The 20,349-nt window shown below is 43.7% G+C and overlaps 1 protein-coding gene across 2 annotated transcripts; it reads left to right on the forward strand.

Moving 5' to 3' along the window:
* Window positions 1–1,981: 1,981 nt before the first annotated feature.
* On the forward strand, window positions 1,982–15,751 carry SPP2 (secreted phosphoprotein 2). Of its 2 annotated transcripts, none has more exons than XM_009681819.2 (7): window positions 1,982–2,141; window positions 2,242–2,366; window positions 3,782–3,904; window positions 6,014–6,124; window positions 8,104–8,158; window positions 8,323–8,430; window positions 15,336–15,751. In XM_009681819.2, exons 1-6 carry the CDS (start codon window positions 2,093–2,095, stop codon window positions 8,418–8,420), a joined length of 561 nt encoding a protein of 186 aa, XP_009680114.1. In that variant the 5' UTR covers window positions 1,982–2,092; the 3' UTR covers window positions 8,421–8,430; window positions 15,336–15,751. The 2 variants fall into 2 exon arrangements, with proteins under 2 accessions (XP_009680114.1, XP_009680115.1); XM_009681820.2 differs by having other exon boundaries at window positions 1,984–2,141; window positions 15,333–15,636.
* Window positions 15,752–20,349: the final 4,598 nt, after the last annotated feature.

Genomic DNA, 20,349 nt, shown 5'->3' on the forward strand with positions numbered 1-20,349 from the left:
AGGTGCTTGGAGCTCTGGATGCAAAGTCCTTTGCATTCATGTGGTATGAGCTGTCTTGTTTCCTGTTTCCTTACCGCAGCAGCAGCATAGTTTATTGCAGAGAAAGCACTGTAGTAGCAGGTCAAACAATGTCTCTGAAGGTTTCCTCCTTGATCTGAGGCATCATGGATGGGGTTGCAGAAAAGTTGTACATAACACACTGGACTGTTCTTGAGTTTCCAGTTCAGTGTAAAACCTCTGAGTCGTGGTGCTCTGTCCTGGCTGCAGCAGGGAAGAGTATTAAACAGCCTGGCTGTGGCACAGATAACAACTGAGAACAGGGAAACAGGAAGGGCAGTCCTTTTACGGCTGAGGATGGCCAGGAGCTGGGAGAGATTGTCCACAGCTGCTATGAGCAGAGAGAATGGATGTACAGAAGCAGCTCTGGCTTTTGACTGGGAAAAGTTTCAGTCGTCGTTTTGGCCCGTATTCTCAATGCTGAAATCCAAATTCCTTCTCCTAAATAGTTGTTGTAGTTTCATTTCAAATGGTTTTGGGTTGGCTGGCAAAAGATGCCCACCCCTTTTTGGAAGGTGCACCCCCAGCTGTGTCTCTCAAAGCAATGCTTGGACAGGATGGCACACACGTGGTGTGTCGCTAGCCAGTAACGTGGCCCCACCGAGCTTTCTGCTTGGCGTCATGTCTATTTGTCTTCCTGGGCATGCCTTGTTCCAAGTGGAGTCACAGTTTATGTTCATGTGGAGTGCTACCAACTGGCACGTGAGCTTTCTCTCTGGTGCGCGCCACGCTCGACAGATTACTTTTCTAGGATCTCACAGCAGCAACATGGAATGAATACAACGGGGATCAAGGCCTACACTGTGGCAATTGTTTATACTATGTCTTAGAAGCGCATGGCCTTTTTGGGTCTTTGCCCTAAAGTACTTTCAGTGTGGGTGATGCTTATCAGACTTCTGCATCTCAGCTGCCTTGTGAACAGTCAGCAATGGATGAACTTGTTGGAAAGTAGCTACTGAATCCCCTGAGCAGTTTCCCTCTCTCCTCTCCCAACTCTCATGGACAGCCTTTAGCACTAAAACCCAGATGCTTCTCTGAATCTTGCTAAAACCATTTCCATGGCTCTGCTGTGGGGCAGTTGTGGTACAATCAAAAGACATGTTGCCTGCATCTGGAAAACAAGACCAGCAAATGCTGAGAGACTTTGCGTTGGAGAGGATGGTCACAGAATCCCTTGCCCAGCGCCGTCTGCCTCCAGTCGGCTAAGAGCTTCAGTACTGAAGTCAGGCCATAATTATGGCCATAATTGTTTCAAAACTCCTGTTAACTTCTGTGCTGACACTGAGGCTTGAGCATCAAAGGAGGATCTGATGGGGGCTATCAAGTGGCCACAGCCAATGACTTCTTTGGTTATTTTGGCTCAGGCTTAGTAAGTCAGAGCAATGTGGGAGCTGCTCTGGCGCTTGATGAATAGCAGAGATCCCAGGAGCCTGCAGGGCAAAAGGGTAAAATAAACCTAAAGGCTCAGTTGTTCCAAGGGTCTACACTGTGTCATGTGTCTGAGAGGCTTCAGTTTGATGCTGTGGCCCAACAGGGTCATGATAACAGGCAGGTCTGTGCAGGTGAATTCCCGTTCAGTGTCGGACAATTGTCTCCTCCTCAGGGAGCCTGGACATGTAACTGCCTTTAGTTGCTGCAGAGACACAAAGGTGCTTGGTCAGGTATTAAGGGAAGAATCGACCTATTAGCTTTAAATTGAAAAATGATGGCTAGAAGTGAAAAAAAAAAAGAATTGAGTTCTGCCTTTGGCTATGGAGATATCAGAAATTCAGGGCTTTCTTTTAGTCAGAGTGCTAGGGGAAAAAAACCACTGCAGTACCTCTCCTAATGGAGAACTACTGCTAAACGGAGAAAAGCTGACAGCAAATATTTACTCCCAGATCAATTTGGTTTAAAGTGCAATGTTTGTAGCGGAGCTTGGACACAGGAAGGTCAGGTGTGGTATCAAGGCTGTATTTATATAAAGACAGAGGAATACGCTCTGGAAACCACTACTTAGAAAGGGAAAAGACCAGGGGATTTTGATAGGCACACTATGAGGATCTTAATTTTTGTCTTTACACTGAGCATTTTCTCATGTTCAGGTAAGTTGCTCAGAACGGAACCATATCGTATTTCTTATGATTTAAGGGAAAAAAGTGCAAGACCAAACTAACTTTTAATGGAATTGTGTGTCTGTCTCAGGGATTCCAGTGTATGACTATGAACTGCCTGTCACAGAAGAGGCTCTCAATGCTTCCATTGCAAGAATCAATTCTCAGTCACGGGGGCCAAACTTGTACGGTGTTGTCAGGAGCCATGTTAGAAGTGTAAGTTCACAGGCAACTCAGATACTTTATCTGAAATTTGCTTTCCTTTGGTGGAAAATTGTTTTCCATTCAATCTGGGAAACCTCGATTTATTTAGAGTTTTCTGACGTTTCTTGGAAGAGGGTGGATTTTGGGCTTTATCCAAAGCTATGACTTTAGAAACCTGAATTTTCCCTGTGTGTTGTTTTTTCATTAATAACATGTTAGGAGTTCAAACTTTGCACTCCCAAAATAGAAATTTCTAAGGGAGGTCTCACAGGAGTTTGTTCAAAACTTTATTCAGAAAAGAGCTGGTACTTTCAAATATCTCCAGCTAACTGCTTTATGTTTTGGGCATAAGGCCACCTAGTTCATCTGAAGGTCTCAGCTGAACGTCTGCACTGCTAATTAGATGCCACCGCAAACACAGTCAGGATTCTTTCTTCAATTTGTCTCTACACACCAGTTATGGATTAAATCTACGAGTGTCTAAATGCAATCAGGAAACTCCCGTCTGTTTTAACTTGTGTTGCTAAAAATTATATTGAATTCCCAGAGCTAAGGGGTTAAAACTTCATAATTTAAAGTTGGCATGTCTATGTTCCTGAGAATTGGTCTGTTTCTATAGGTGGCATATACCAAGTCCTCTGCAAGCAGGAATGGCAAGATGATATTTGAATAGTTCTAGTTTGGAAAAACTTCTACTTGAAAGCAATTACTGAAAGACGTGTTTTTGTTTGATTCTCCGTTACTGAGCTAAAACATTAATTAGACTGTGAGACTAAGAAAAGAAGATCCTAATGTGCCAACAAAAGTAGCCAAACTGTCTAAAGCTTGCAGTGTGGCGTGCACACTTCCTACTGAGGCACCTGAGCTGACTGATAAGGAGTGACTCTTTAAGCTGTGTTAATTCAATTGTTTGCAATCTTCTGATTTACTTCCAAAGTCATGTGTTTGCAATATACTTCCCAGCAGTCTGGCTATCCAAAGCAGAGCTGTTAGCATCCTGATTTTCACAGAAAAGCTGGGAGCAGCAGGAGTGCTGGCTTGCTGTTGCCTTGGTGGGCAGCAGCATGCAGGGGTGTTGCTACATGCACTTACCTCTGATGGCTGCAGTCTTGAAAATCAACTTGAGCAGCAGGAGGCTGTGCAAAGGACTGTGGTATTTCATCTGAAACACTTGTGGAAAGCTGCTCTACGTTGCTGTTACCAAATCTGCTTAAGAGAACAAAACGTGATATATTTTGTTTTTCTTACAGACGTGCAATAAGAAAACATCCTTTCTCACGCCACGGTAATCTGCTCTAAATTTGACACTGACCCCCTAATGCCGTAATGTCTTGGTTCTGCTTGACAAAGAAGCAAGATTGCCGTGAAGTGAACACAGAAGACTAGCAGGCACTGATTATATATTTTGTGGCTCTTCCTTTTACCAGGTTGACATGTGGAACAGCAATGATTACAAACTAGTGCTGCAGTTCAGTATCCGTGAAACCGTATGCACAAAAGTTTCAGGGAGAGACCCATTCACATGTGATTTCAAAATAGGGCCTTTTGTGGTAAGTGCATTTGTGCCCTTGGATGGGGGAAGAGGGAGGGTACAAAAAAACCCTTAGTACAGGCTGTTCTCACGACATGTTGAAATATGGTGCTGATGAATGATTAGACTCCTGAAAACCCAAACAAACCCAAACAAATGTAACCTGCAGTAAGGACCAAGTGTTACGTGGGGAGTGGCAGTGCTTGGAAACTCTTCAGGCTGACCTATGAGGAGTATGGGACCTGCTCTTTGAGCTGAAAAGAAAGCACGTGTGTCTTGGAGCAGCATCTAGTAAAGTATCTGTGTGCTTTGGGACCAACTCCTAGAAGGAAGGTATGGTTTCTTTCCAAGATAAGAGAGGGGGAGGAAATTGAAGTTTGATCTACTTCTGTCTATCATCTATCCAGGTAAGGAATAAGAAGCCAGGAAAGCGGGATATAAGCTGTGTGAGGGGACCTGGGGCACAGAACTCTGCTGGTTATCAGTTTCAGCTGAGTATCAAAGGCTAGCTGAAGCCTAAATCCAGTCTGACTGTTTTTTTCCTGGTAGGCTTGAACAGCGAGTGCATCCATTTATGGACTTGTTGAGAATTTGCTATAACTCTGAAAAGAGAGCAGAGCTCACTTGGCAGTGCATGCTCTCCCCATCTAGGTGTCCCTGAAGTCAACAGTTGCTTTACTGTTGGCTTTGACTCCTCTCGGATGAGATTGTGAAGGTACCATGTAAAGGCTTATTTTCTTATTGAGTGCAGACCCCCACTTCACTGACAGCTGACAGTGCTAATCTTTTCTATCAGGTTTTCAACTCTGTTTTCAGCTTGAAATAAACACAGCTCAGGCTTTTGATATAGCTCTTGCTGGAACTGTTAGATGACCAGCTTCAGTGTCAATACATCAGCCTTGAATCTGATCTTCTCTGTGCTTGATTATTTTTAACAAAACATGGCTTCTCTTGCAAACTTCTGAGTGGTTATGTCCTAACTTGTTGCATAAAACCAGCAAAGCGTTTGGAGTAGCTCCTGAGTCCCTGTATCCAATAATGACATACTGTACCATGTCCTGTATTATGTTACTCAGACTTCTAGAAGTCTGTGGTTCTTTGTGCTGCTGCTGGCTAAGTTCTTCTCACATATCTTCCTTCTGCGAATGGCAGCCAAATGTATCTGTCCTTCCCGGGCGCACAGTTTAGGGAAAAGGCAGGAATCTGGGAAAGCGCTGAAGAATGGGATCTCGGAATAGATGGTGCAGAAGTTTTCCTAATAGCTAACAAATCATGCTGCTCCCTCAGGAGGTAGTTTATCCCATAAAAAGCCAATTGGGTCTCATTGGGTACTGCTGCCCTTGAGCTAAGCAGCTGGTATGTGTAGATGGGACAATGCTCAACTGATGGTTCTTGCTGGTTTTCTTTCAAAACACAAAGGTTGGCTGCAGTGAAGTTATCACTGTATCCTACACAGATAACATTCTGCAGGTCCTTCCAAACTGTGGGAAATGAATCAGATTTACCTGATTTAATGAGTGAAGGCCTGAACTGGTTCACTTTGGTGTGTATGTTGCATATATTCATATAGATGGGGAAATCTCTAGTTTAGGCACCATAGATTTCTTGTTGGGAAGATAGACCCCTTGTCCCTCCTGTTGGTGCAATGGGGTATGAATGACAGGGTAGGGATATCCATTTTCTAAGTTTGGGTGCAAGTTTGGCTCAAGCTTCCACCCATTCATGAAGGCAACTTCTTTGAAGGTGGTTTCACTTCTAGAGTTGGAGCTGCCATCAGCATAGCCCTGCACAGCTCTTCTGTTCATGGTAGGTAATGCCAGAGGCATAGAAAGGATTTGTAAATTTTCTTCTACCTCTAGCAGGCTCCAGGCTTCATATAGTTAATATGCAACTGTGGAGCAATAACTTGTGGCTATGGTAAAGTGGAGTTGTATGCCACCAAAGTATACTGTTCTGGCCTCAGGCTGCTCCAAGAATTAGTTTTAGGGGTACAGCCTTGAGTTTTTTTTCCTTTTGGAAGCTGATTAATAAATCCTTGTACAGATGTTTTCCCCTTAGAGAAACGCCAGGAGGGGGATTGCACTGTAGGCTTGCTCCATCAGTTTTGTCCTATTTTGATCTATTACAGCCAACTGCTTTCTGCAGAAGTGTTGTGGTAGTCTCTGAAGAGCAGATCGTGAACATGGTTGTCCAGTGCCATCAGGACATGTCCAGCTCGGAATCGATAAGCAGTGAGGAGGTAAGGAAGGGGACAACCTGTTTTTGCTGCCTGGGAGAAAAAAAAAAAATCTGCTCATCCTCTTTTGAAAAGAGGTTGGGTAAATATGTGTAAAGGCAGGATCTGTAACTAGCTTTGACCATGCATATTGAAATCCTGAATATCGATACAAGGTTTTTTTTTTTTTCACCTCAGTTGATAGTGTTCCTGTTTTATTGGTGAAGAAATTGAGGCATGGCGGGGCATGGAATTTGCCCTTGATTAATCACTAGGCCACAGTTCCTCCCCTCCAAACGTAATGGTCACTTCAAAGTTGAAATACCTTTCTGCTCACTGCCATATTGCCAGAGGGCTCTCCATCCTAGCTGTGGCTCATCTGATGGTCTCCTTTTTCTTTCCTTACTCAAATGTCTAGCAGCCTTCTTGACCTGTGCTGTTTGTGCTGCAGAAGCTCCTGCCGTCTCTTTTAGTTGCAGTTGGAGATTTTGAATGGAAAACTGTGTGTTTTGAAATCCAGCTGTCTCCTGTCATGCTGTACTTTTCATCGGTTGCTTGATGGCTGCCTTGGGAGAGTGTGAATCTCTGATAGTCTGACACATCCACCAACCTTGACACTCTTTCTGCATTGAAATATGTAGTGCACCTGTGCCTGGAGAACAGTGATTGGCACATCTTATAGACACATCTGATGGTTGTGGGTCTGTTATTAAACGCAGCCCTCAGCTGAGCATTTAATCACAGTATAACTGAAGAAGGCTTGCTCTACTGGGATGTGTGTTCCACGTGGCTTTGTTTTTGAGCTGTCTTACTTGGTTTTTAAGATGTGAGTAGATGCTGATCCCAATTGTGAGTTCCTGCTAGCTGTTTTCAAATCACGCCAGTGATTTCCATGAACTGACACAAAAATGAGTTCATCTGAAACTGGGTGCCTGCACTGACAACACTAATCAACAGTGGGTGTTGTGCTTGAGGGTTATGTTCAAGGAATGAAGCTAGTTCCAAAGGCAAGGTGCCAGAGAATAAGGACAGCTTTTATTTTGGGGAACTGCAAGCAGCTGAATGAATGACTTGAAGCAAATAAGATTAAGTGTCACCTCTTGGTTTGAATTGCCAAATTAGCTTGTGATTTTCTTGTTCAGAGGCTCTATTCAGAGCTAGCTGATGAATGCACCACAAGAATTCTTGATTTGCAGAGCAGAAAGACTCTGTGTGAAGTACTGAAATATGTAAGGTAGTCTTGGATGTTCAGTCTGTCCTCTGTGAGTTAAGTATAACTCTTTTAATTGGACACTCAGTATAAACACTTGCTTTTACAAGCAGAGTTCTTTCTGCAAGTCTTCTTTAACCATCACTTAAAATTCAGTATTGCTGCCAATATTCCTGTTAGGGAATATATTTGCTAGAATGTTAATGGAGAATAAATGCCAAAGGGAATTATCACACATGAAAGGAAAAGTATTTCTTTCTGCAGAGAGCTGCAGCAGGTGCACAGCACCTCTTCCTCTAGAGGATTTAACTCTGTTCAAAGGATCTCAGCCTGGCCCACTGTGAATGGTGTTGGTGTAAATCCAGCAGTGCTTGTGGTGTTTGCTTAGGACAGGAAGCATGACTGGCTGAGGCTGAGATTATATTACTGGGATAGAGACCTAGAGAAGATTATAGAGAGAGCTTTAAAAAGTCATTTGGGATAAATGAGTCAAAAAGGTGCTCTGTGTGACCACAACAGACTAACCCTGCTCTTCAGGCTGCCTGGCTGTATCTGCACTACAGTCAGGTCAGATAAGATATTGACTACCCAAGATGTTGACCTGAGGGCCTACCTGGAACTACACGCTTAGAAACATAACTGCTTTGTAGTAGTCTCAGCAGTGATCTTGTTCCTGGAGAAATTAATAATGAAGTCCTGCATTACTTCATTGACCACATAGTACCTGAGGAAATGCAGGAGAGGCTGACTTCTTTATAGATGAGGTTCTTAAAGAAATGTCTTTAACTTACAGATGATGCATATGCAGATAATGAACCCCAACAGGCTAGGCAGCGGTCACAGTGAAGGTAAGCCGTTTCTACCATGCTGGACTTCCCTGGTACATGTTGGTTTGTCTTTTGGGTGGGAGCAGCTCATCACTTTGAGGGAGCAGGGAATATGGGAGACCTGAAGTTTGCTCAGATCATGCCCATATAACACCCATGTATGTCTCCACGTTCTTTCTTAAAAGGTCTCTTTGCTCCTGAAGCCTTCCCTTCAAGTAGAAGAGGTAACAGCCACGGACACTGGCACAAACGCAGCTATATCAGCTCTGACAAGACTGAATAACACAATTTGGGTAAGTAGAGTTGAAAGTGTAGCTTTCATGCAGGCTCGAACTGCTGTTTTTTGGGCAGAGTGGGAATGTAACTGCTCAGGATAAAGGATCTCTTGGGAGAATGTGCTCCTTGGCTGCAAGCACGTTAAAAGCCACTTTTTTCTTAGACATTTGTAGGACTTGCTTATGAGGAAATGACACTTGAGAATACAAATAGCACTATCAATTGGTCGCTTGCCAAACGTTGCTGAAATGTGAGGCAACCCATGCAGTTCTTGTAACTCAAAGGACAAATCCAGGCAGCGCTTTGATAACTGGTGCAAAAAACTACGGGGTTATATTTCTTCTCCTTCAGTTCTCCCATTATATACAGTACTGAGAATGGTTCAAAAGATGCATTTTTTTTTTTTTCTGTGAGATGAAGTAAATGTATGGGAGAGGTATATAGGGATTAAGACCCTCTCAGGTCCAAATACCTAGTATGGTCAGTCCTAGGGTCAGACCTATGGTCATACCTTAGGGAATGAAGGGTACCAGTGCTGTGACATACTTGTGGGAGTTACCCTATTCGATATTGTCAAAACCACTCACAGATTTGGATGTTACCACTGGTCTGTGCAGACAGGGTTTGCAGGGTTTCTGGGTGGCTGTCTCTGGTGCCTAAGGGAGGGCTTGTGGAACAAGGGCTCCAAAGCAGTGTCAAGGCAACAAAAGATGGTATGACTGCCTCTTTGTACTATACCTGTTGTTTTACTTCCAATAAGACCACCATCTACAGATCTCATGTCTCTTACTCACTCTCAAGTAGTCCGTCCCCTATGCTCACACAAACACCAGTGTCCTGGTGTTCAGGTACTGTGAACAGTGGCCCACAAAATCAACCTGCTGTCCTGAGCTAAGCTTAAGGCTCAAGCCTCAAGCTACAGTTGTGCCTTTTTGTCTCCGTCTGTCTTGGTTGACAGAGGTGTATTTCTGTAAGCGCTAATGTTTCATGGATGCTTTGAAACTTTTCCAGACTGATTGTTCTTAGCAGGGGTGTAGCGCTTGCCTATGGGATCTGGACCATACCCTTGTTGTGCCATAGTGGCAATGATACCGAGATAAGTTGTTTGGTGCCCTGTTCTGCCAGTGCTCTCCTCCCACCCACAACTTGTTGTGTCTTTTAATGCTACTTTTTATCCTCCAAACTCTGGAAGGAATGGCAGCGTCTTTGTGCAGAATCTAATGCAACAGGGCCCTGAGGCCCCATAGTTCAGCAAACAAAAAAACGAACGCAGTAATAATGTACCTGAGAGAACAAAGAAGCAATTTATCCAGGGCAACTTTGTTGCAGAGAACCTGTGAAGGTGATGTTCGGCGCCCAGTTAATGGAAATGATAGTGACAGGCACTCATGATTCATTAGAGCTGGCGAGTCCTATGCTGCACATACCACCTTTGCTGACCTACTTCTCAGGATCTGTGTGGGAGCAGCTCTAATTGCTGCTGATATTTTACCTGCTGTATTTGGGAGCTGATCCAAAGGGAAATGTTCTTAAAAGAGTTCTAGCAACACAGAATGGAGATAGTTCCTTATCATGTTAACCAGTTGGTTTCCCAAAATAGTTTGGAAAGGAAGAGGAAAGTTCTTAGCACTATACCTTTGAGATAAAAAGGTCTCGCACACTCACTGGCTGCATACCCACCGCAGGTCTGTGCCCCTGTGAAGAGAGCCAGAACTGAATGCTGCATCTATGTAGAGCTCAATTCAGTCTCTCCACGTTGGAAACAGGACAGTTTTAGATGCAGATGGCACCGCTGACTCACCAAAAACTGACATAGTTCTTACTCGTTAGTATATCCGTGACAAACATATATGTGCTGAAGAAGATATACCCCTACTTTCCTACAACCTAGATATGAAAGGAAGAACCCAGTAATTCTGCTAGGTCAGGTCTTTATTTGATCTTGTAAAAATGTTTTCATTAAATCCATATATTATTTTAGTTTATCCATAAGCCAGTACAAGGTGATATGCTGTTTTAATTAGTGCCTTTCCTCTTATAGGAATTTCTGACTTTTCTAAGTATCTTTGAACTTGCTTGAGCATATTGCAGTGGCATTCTGGTGTGAATTCTGTGTCCTTTTGGGTAGCTTTATTTCGAGGAGTTGGTGTGGAGAGGCTGAGGCTTACTGAACAGTAACATATTGTTGATTTTCTGCCTCAGAGAAGAGAGGAGAAATTTTGTGAATGTCTGGCCTTTGTTGGCCTCTGCGTACCAAACTATCCCAATCCGGCTCAATGAATTTGAGCTGAACCATCTTCAACTGATATTCTAAAAAAGTTGTGGAGAAGGAGGTTCATGCCCTTTAAATGGGCTGACACCTCTTTTCCTTGCATTTGGAAAATGCCAGGTCTCTTATATTAGTTCTTTGGTTCTCCAGAGCAGCTATCCTAATTAAGCAGTAGTCACAAATGTTTTGTGCTCCTGGACTTAATGCCTAACAAACCTCTAAACCAGAAGCAAGCTGTAAAACCTCCTTGGAAGAGCATAGAAAACAAATGGGGAGAAATTTATGGTTCTCAAAACTCTATGCAGTTCCAGTTTTAATACTTTCTGCTCACTCTTGAAGGTAGATTGCAAGGACCAGAGTCCTAGGTTTTGGCCCAATCATAACTCGGAGGCAGCTACATCAGGAGATTGAGGGAGATTTTCAAAGCCCATCAAAACTGCTTGTCTCTTATTTTTGCTGGTTTGACCTATTATTAGCTGCAAAGTCTGGAGCTGTGTTTGCTTCTCAGTTTCACTTGAATCCCAAGTCTGAGGGTTTCATCCGTGGGCTTCTTTTGGAACTATGCATATACAAATTATTTATTCTGTTTGAGGCCAGGGAAAGTCATGGGTTTTTTTCCCCTGTGTTTTGGCACCCGCATGATTATGGTTAGCATTATTACAATTCATTCTGTGATGACAGTGTTCAATGAAGCATAGGAAGTACATGCTATGTTTTGAGATGGCAGAAATTCAGCTGGCTTAGCTTAGCTGAGAAAAGATTTTGGGGTAGGTTGGGGAAACAGCAATTTAATATTGGAAGACTTTTATCTCTTAAACAAAGAACCTGTTATTGACAGGCAAAACTAGACAAGTTCAGGTGAGAAACAGTGTAATTTTTTTTTATGCAACAGAATGGGAAACTGACTGCTGCAAAAATCACCAAGGCAAGTGGTTGAAAGAATTTTTGATGCTGGATTTTGCATTCTCTGAACTAGATCTTCCCTTTTAGCCTAGGAATTTTTTCAGGGGAATCCTGTGCCTGACTCTGTGCAAAAGCCAGGCTAAATGATCTCACTGGTCCCTTCTGGCTCTGTTTTTTGACTCATTAGAATGTGCTAAATATTCAAGAGGAAAAAAAAAAAAACAGTGCAATTCTTATATAAAGAAAAACTTTTTAAAGTCTGCAGTTTTCAGACCCAACTGCTCTGCTGATGCCTGCAGGAGCCAGCAAACTGCGTTATGAAAGAACCACATCAATGATTAACGAGCTTACTTCAGTGACAATTTCTAATTAGATTTTCTGGATTTATTTGCTAGTGCATCTCTGGAACTGGGGAGATTGTGAAAATCACATGTCAGCCTGTGGGCCAGCCTTTCCAACAAATACCTCAAGCATATGACCAAGTGACAGCAGGGGAGCCAGCTGCTGCACAACAGCTGATCACTGGCTAACAACCTTAGCCTGCAACAAGTGTAAGGTCATTAGTTAGCTTGGCCTGTAAGATATGTGCAGAGCTTGCTGGAGCTGTTAGCTGCCACAGTGTCAGCAAAGGGCATGTTAGTAATGCAGTTAATGCCCCATTGAAACCCTTGGGGAGGAGGGATTCCTGCTCAGAGAAGGATGCTGTTTATGACACACCGCAGATTAAAGGCTTTTTGAATGCACCCAGGTATATGAAATTTTTTTTGGAATTCTAAGTTCCATTAAGCTGGAATCAGCTTAATGGTATTTGTGGCTCTGAGTTGTAAAGAAGAGTTTAAAAAAAAATGGCTCAAAGGCACCTAATATCTTGAACGTCAGAAAGCAAAGGAAAAAGGCCCGCAGTGCTCTGCTCTTTCAAAGTCAACTGCCAAAGGCAATTACACTTTGCAAGGGGTGGAGTCCAACCTATGACTTATTTTTACCTGGAGTCAACAGCATTGCTTCATTTCCTTGAAGAGGAAAATTAAGAGGAAAACTCCTGTCTTTGCTTGCAATATGCATGTAGGTTGCAATTACTAATTTTCTCTTAGTGTCACTACTCATGCGAAGAACATGTCTTCTAACAGAAGATAAGGTTCCTCCTGTATAAGGCCAAGGGGTTGTAATTTTCCTCATCAAGTTTTCTACATTTTCTTAGAATGACTTTCTGGCTGAGTTCACCTGGCATAGCTCACTGGTGGCTGGAATGGGGTTATGGCAGTTGTTATGACCTGATTAGCAGCCTCGCAGTACAGTAAATTGCTTGAAGCAGAAGTAAACGGGCTGATGTCCTTGAATAGTGGGGATTTTCGTTGAAAGAATGACTGGTACCATTGGGCCTGTTCTGCTCATACCTGAGAAATCCAGGATGCAAACTTCAGAGTGGACTGGAAATTTGTGTTTGTCTGTATTCCAGAAAAGTAATAATGGAGCAGGGTGCATTACCCTCCTGGGGGTGTGGAAAGATTAGCTTTTATCCCGGGTGGCTTCATTAAGAAGCTGCCTAAGTTTAGTCCCAGTTTTGTATTCTCATGGCTTCATGCATTAGACTTCCTTTTCCCCACCGCCCCTTCCTCTCCCCCACCCCTCCGTTCACCCACCCTACCGTCTCTGATTCTCCAAAAGTAGCTTATAGCTTTCTGGGGAAAAAACAGTGAAGCATCAGAGGGAAGGAAAATCCCTGCAGAAGGGGATCTGTTGCATAATGCATGAGCTCCATGTCCAGATCAGCTCTGAGAGTGAGAGCAGAGCAATTTATCTGTCTTAGGCAACGTGGGGGAAATGACAGGACACCCGTTATATTCCCCTTGCCTTGGAATCTGTTTGTGATAGCTCAGTCCTTGGTATCACCTGGCACCTGTGATATTCTGTAGCAGAGAAGACAGGGCTCTCTCATCTGTTCAGAAGTGAAGGACTGAAATTTAATCAGACTCAGGCAGGACCTTTCCTGATGCTCAGGTCAGATCACGGCATGGGTCTGAAGTGGCAGTATTATGACAGAGAGGAGAATTGCTGTGGCAAGCTATTGCTGCTATTCTGAATGGCAGTGATTTTGTCTTGCCCTTTGCGCACCTCCTCTAGATTCATTTTGAAGGATTCAACCCACTGCTGCACTGAGGAAATTGCTTCTGCTTCTGGAAGATGCAGAGCTTGGATGATTCTTTAGACTTCAGTATGTCATTTTAAGGCCTGATTGAAAACACCTTAATTTTATTGCTGTGGAAAAACAATAGCACTTCAACGGAGGGCTGGAAAGGACTCTCATAGCCGTCTGTCAGCCCTCTGTTCAGTGTTGTATTTTGCAAACACTAGAAATGAACTTGTCAGAGAATACATTGGAAGGGACCTCTGAAAGCCTCTGTCCAGCTGAGGTTTGACTGTCCCAGGGCAGCTCTCTTGGCTCTGGAACCAGAAGCTCTCTTGGCTTCTGGTTCAGTGTTTGAGCACTCTCAAGGGGGAGATTTTTCCTTATATCAGGCTGGAATTTCCCACGTTCCAGCTTGTGCCTCTCATCCTTTCTTCGGAGAAGAGTCTGGGTCCATCTTCTCTATATTCTCCCAGCAAGTAGCTGCAGACAGAACTAAGATCTTCCCTTTGCCTTCTCATCTCCAGGCTGAGCAAACCCAGCTCTCCCTGCTTCTTATATTTCCTGTCCTCCAGCACCCTAATCATCCTGGTGGCTTCTGCTGGACTTGTTCATGTCTGTCTTTTACCGGGAAGCCAATAAACAGGACACAGCGTTCCAGATGTGGTCTCACAAGTGCCAAGTAGTGGAAAAGAATCACTTCCCGGAACCTGCTATGGCTGCATTTTTGTTAATGCAACCTGGGAGCGATTGCCCTTCACTGTTGCAAGGGCACACCGCTAACTCATGTGTGTGGAGGCGTAGCACAAATATTGCAACATAGCAATATAGCATAGCACAGTATTTCTGTCCAGGTAGGAGGTCTGTAGCACGAAAGAGCACTTGCTCCCTAAAGCTGAAGATAGCGACTGGTCCCAGGTCTTTGGCCGGCATCCCTCATCCTCAGGAACTGGGCAGGGCCGCAGGCGTTCCCGAGCAAGCTAGACAGCACCTCTCAGAGCGTCACTCTTTCTGTCACTACCCCATGTGTGGACATTCCTTTTTGGCACAAATCTATCCCTGAAATTTTATTAAGAAAATTGTCTTACAGAGAAATTTCAGGTTGCCATGGTGACCAACTTGATGAAAATACAGCATAGGCTACAGACAGCTGTAGAGGCAGTCACATGTTCTCTTAGAAAAACACGGCTCAAATTTTCTCTGCATATTGTAGCTCTTAATTCAAATGCATTTCTCAGAAGATCATACACCAGCTTATAACCCTAACCATCTCTGATTTTTGAGATGATTTTTTCCCAGCATATGTTGATTTGAATCTCCTGCGTTAATTATTTCACTGTTGTTAATTTTATAGCAATCTGCTTCATTCATGTATATGTAGTATATGTAGTACTAATTTGTAGGGGTTTGATGTTTTGCAACAACGACAATTGGGTAAGCACGACGCTTTCACATGTGTTAAGTGTTCTGCATATGCAATCTTCTCCTTATAGAATCGCCAGGATATGATTCTGATGCTAAAGTTGCATACATTTTCCCTAGGCTGTGGATGGTTGGTTAGTTCTATTAATTATGAGACAAATGCTGAACTATATTTCTTCCCTCTCCACCTTTTTTTCAAGTAGACTGGAGAATAAGAAGAACCAAGATTCAAAGATCCAGCACATGAAGAAGGGACCTGATGCAATTTCCTTTGCCTTTTCAGCAAAAGCTACCATGTAATGAAGTGGCAGTCTTCCCCCAAACTCACTTCCTGTTTTAATGTCAGAAGTCCATTGGATGAGCTCCTAAGATGCTAAATGTGTGCAACTGTCAGTCAATAGCATTCTGATATGTTAAAATTCATTAGGAGAACTGTCTCATACACCTAGCATAACTGTATCCAGTATCATCTCATAATGATGCTATTAAAGGATGATTATTCCATCTGTGCTCTGGGTTGCTCCCTGGTTGCTTGGTTGCTTGTAATTTTCTGTAATGCTTGTAGCTAAGTTTTGAATCATTCAGACTAATAAAGGCACTTAATTCCTTTTTCTCTGGAGAGCAATAGCTGTGGATAAAGAGTCTGGCAACAGATCCAAAGGCATGAGTTTTAGTAGACCTGGAATCTAGCTTTATATGGGCACCTAACCACGAACATGGGCAGGTGGGGGAAGCTAGATCAAAAGCTAGATCAAAAATCCTTTTGCTCACATGCTAATGGCTCTCAGAACAAGGCCGTGTTAGCCCTGCAGACTTGAGGCATGTGAACAGATGACTGATGCATTCTTTTCCTGGGAGGTATTATGGAGGGTTCTGGTGTCCATACCAAAATATGTGGGAGGATGTATATTTTCCAGTCGTGTGTCTTCCATAACTTCGGTAAGCAAATTTGGATGGGTCAGGTATAAGCTATTTGTTGTCTCTCAAACAGTGCGGTGCAATCTGAGGTTCTAAATTTGCATGAGACAGGAATGGAATAAAGTTCAAGTATGTAATCAGCATCCTGTGGCTTAACCCTTATTATGCATCATTTCAGCTGTGATAGCTGTCTGTTTGCTTGCTCTGGCCCATGAGAAATGACATATAATACAACCTCTTGCAAACGGCTAAGTTGCATTGCTTTCCATTTGACAGGAGCGTACATAGGGACAGTTAATGCAACATCACTGTGTGATAGCTTCTCCATGGCTGCCTGTGGGAGGGACGGGAAAGGGAGAAACCCCGCAAGGAGCAGGGATGGCCACGGACCAGCTGCACAACCCCTGAGGGAAACTGCAGCCAGGACTGAAACAGAGAAGGAGGGCATGGCCAGAGGGCAGAAAGGGGGAAGAGGGAGAGGGAAGCTCCTTGGGAGTGAGTCACTGTTCTCAGAGTGAAGATACCTGCTGTGCCTGGGCAGGGCAACAGCCCGAGGGGTACCTGTTTGGAAGATTTGATTCACCATGAGAGGGTTACCCAGTGCCAAGATCCTAGTGAAGCAGTTTTTCTTTCTTTTTTTTTTTTTTTTTAAATAAGTGTCCGTAAGTGTCTGTACAGCAGTACTGCACTGGTGCATTTTGCTTCCTGCACCTGGCTCTCTTGGCAACTCCTTAAGTATCTGGAATTGGCAGTTGAGCTAAGGTTGTGCTTAAAATACCCTGTTATGGCAGAGTCCTGTAACTTTCTTCCTTCTTATAATTACAGGCCCTGGCAGGCACATGTTGAGAATTGCCTGATATAAGCACAGGGTTGATTAGAGCATATGCTCTGATAGGATGAAAGATAGAATTAACTAGAGACACGCTGAAGTATATATCCATTCCCATCAAAAGCAGCTCATGGCACTGGAGATCCAGCTAGGTGGTTTTTGTAACTGCTCCTCATGGCTTTGTGCCAAACTGGATCAATTTAATAGGTGAATCTGATGACACAGAAACAGTCAAATTAATTGGATAGCTGTTGGAATGCCACAGAATCACAGAATCACAGAATGGTTGAGGTTGGAAGGGACCTCTGGAGATCATCTAGTCCAACCTCCCTGCTCCAGCAGGGTCACCTACAGCATGCTGCCCAGGATCGTGTCCAGGCGGGTTTTGAATATCTCCAGGGAAGGAGACTCCACTACCTCTCTGGGCAACCTGTTCCAATGCTCTGTCACCCTCACAGTAAAGAAGTTTTTTTCTCAGTTCTCAACACTACCATTTAGTGACGAAGTGGTCTTTAAAAGACGCAGGCATAACAAAACTGTGTCTTTAGAAAAAGTATCGCCTAGGTTTTAAGATCTGCTTCCATCATTGTTGACTTCCATCATGCAGAGCACGGCTTAGTTTGCAGTTTTGCTGCTGCACTCCCTAGGCGTTCAGCGGTCTGCCTTGTAAGTGGCGGTGATGGTGGCTGCAGAATTCCTTGTTGGCTCTTTATCAGTTATGCGAATATCCGTCCTTTCAAAACCAATGGGTTTGCTCTCTAAAGTAACACTCTCAAAGAGGAGAGGCCTATCAAGGGACGGGCTGTTTTCTCTTCTAACGGTGATTTTGCTTCATTTGTGCTAACAAGATTGGAAATGTCACCCCTTCCTTCAACCTAAAAATATAGCTCTTGGGCCCCCAACTGACTTGCATAGTCTTTTTCTCTGCTGCAGTTGAGTCATTTTTGCTAAGCATTTTTCTAATAGGGGTGACTCCACAGATTTGTGCTGATTTCAGGTATAACCATGATTCTTCATTTAAAAGCTGGTGGAAGAAAACACCTTAGCTGCTCTCTGAAACTGCTGAGCTCAAGTGATTGTGGCCTTTGTCTTCTAATTCAGAAACATTATCCCATCCTAAGCAAAGGGGCATGCCTAAGGATTTCTTCAGCTGCTGTTGTAAGACGATAGTTGCTAAGACCATAGCTGTTGATGGCACGTCTGGGAAAAGAGGCAGAAGAGATCAGTGAATTTGTTAGCCTGGGCTAACAAAAGCTAGGCTAGAAAACTTCTCTTTGAGCTTAGGGCTAGTTTGCTAATACTGGAATGATGAACAAAGCCTGTCCCTTATGCTCTCACGTGTGCTGTGTTAGGGGAAATAAGCCTCTGTAAGAAAACAGGAAAGGAGCACCATTTTCCTTCAGGAAGCTGCCTTCAGCATCGTTAATTTAACTTATCTGCCTGCTGAGGGCAAAAGTTCAGTGATGGAGGCTGTCGCCGCAGTGATTTCTGTCACTCATGGGATACGCTGCCAGGGTGTTATTACTGGCAGCGTATGAGCTTAAGACATTTAGATTCTCATGTGTACACATTTGTTGTCTGAGCTAAAGAATCTTGCTACTATTGAAGACTGAAAGGTGGGGTTGCCTCTGACCTCCAGGTGTGACCCTTGCGCTAAGTGGGAGGAAAAAGGCCTTCTGATCTCTTAACGTTGCTGACACAGGTGTCCCGTGAGCAACAGTTCTTCAGAAGGTAGGGCTCTGCAGTCATGTCCCCTGGGAACAAGGACAAGCGCTTTGTCTGCAGGGAAGCAAGGTCATAGCACATTCAGAGGCTGTAGTGTTTTCTTTTGGTAGATGTAATAAAAGCAACAAGAGGCCAGCCCTCTCCAGTTTACACACGATGCCTTTGTGCTAATTATCCATGTGCAGGTCTCTTCTTGGTGAAAAAGGAAAGCTAGCACTTTTTTTTCCTGCAGCAAAACGGATTACAGCTACTCCAGACTCTTTGCTGCACATATGTAAATGCCTTCACACCTAGAAGCTGATGTACCGTCTGCTGTGCAGATGTTTTTCTGGGGCTGGGGAGTAATAATTTATTTGTCCACATTACTCACGTCTTTAGTAGTCTCAAATCACTGACTCAAGCACTTGTTACTCCAGCATACCAGTGATAGTTGCTATGGATGTTCCCTTCCAACTCCCATGCTTGAGGGTTTGGTCTGAAGTGCTGTAACTGCATCCAAGAGCAAATCCCCTCACTGTAAGTGAAGCCTGAAATCACAGTGAAGTCCTGGTTCTGTTAGCCTTCAGCCACGTCCTCACACCTGTGAACTCCTGTCCTCTGTATGCCGACCGACTCCAGAACCACCTATCTTGGAGGGACCAAGCTCAAACGGAGAACTTTATCATCAAGCGCTTTTTACACGCCTACACCAAGAAGTGGTTTGACACAATGTCTATTTGTATGCTCTGTTCTCCATGTGCCCCCTCACCCCCCAAGTTATTAATTACAGTATCTGTCTTTGCAGCATATAAATGAGAAGAATCCAGGTGTTATGCTGGAGTTTTAGTTAGCTTTGAAAGAGCCTGAGGTGAGATACCACCTGTCTCCTATGTTGTACAAGGGGACGTTAGCATTCTGGGTTTTGCACAAAAAGGAAGAATATTGCAAATAGCAAGATGCAGAGCAGAGCCTTCTGAGGAGGGAGCAGGCTCTATATAAGCAGACCACTAGTTATGCTGTTGTTGCGTTTTTCCTTGGCGATTGAAGGGCTATGAAACAGCAGGGACAGGTGCTTTCCTTGCACCTCTTAGAGATGCTAGTTGCAATAGAGGGAATGTGCAGGGTAGAAATTCTCCTTTTGTAGACTGTGAGGTTGTTGAGAAACTCTGAGACAGCAAAAAAATGGAGCTATGTCTGAAGGGAGGCAGCATGGCTATGTCATATCAGACCAGGGCTTGCTCCATACAGGGATTTTGTGGCAGTTGCTCTGACTTTTGTCTCATCAAAAGGTAAACAAGTAGTCATCCTTTGATTTAGAGCCTCTGCAGTAGCTAGAGGATGACGAAAGAAGCGAGACTTCTTGTGATATGGTCTTTCCTCCCCTCAGAAGTAAATTTGAAGTTGCTTTGTTGCTCGGAGTGCTAAACTTGAAGTCATAAGAAAAATCTGTCTAAGCTTGTGACCGGAGAATGGTGCAATAATTTGAAGAAGGTAGTGAAAGAATTTAGGGAGGTAGGAGCTTCCGCTCCTGCTTGCTGTGGCTGGGAGAGATACAGGAGATTCGTCCTTGCAAACAATGAGTAATTTTGTCTTATGTAGACATTCAGTACCTTAATTTGTCTCTGTGGAAACAGGGAAACTGCTGAAGTTTTACTCTCTCTGAAAGGGTAGTAAAACCTGCATTCAATCAGTCTTTTTATGTGCATTTTTTCTTTTCTTGAAAACCATAACACTTTTTATGCTGACACTGTCTGCGCAGGAATCCC

Source organism: Struthio camelus, chromosome 6 (genome assembly GCF_040807025.1).
Source record: "Struthio camelus isolate bStrCam1 chromosome 6, bStrCam1.hap1, whole genome shotgun sequence".
NCBI classification, from domain to species: Eukaryota; Metazoa; Chordata; class Aves; order Struthioniformes; family Struthionidae; genus Struthio; species Struthio camelus.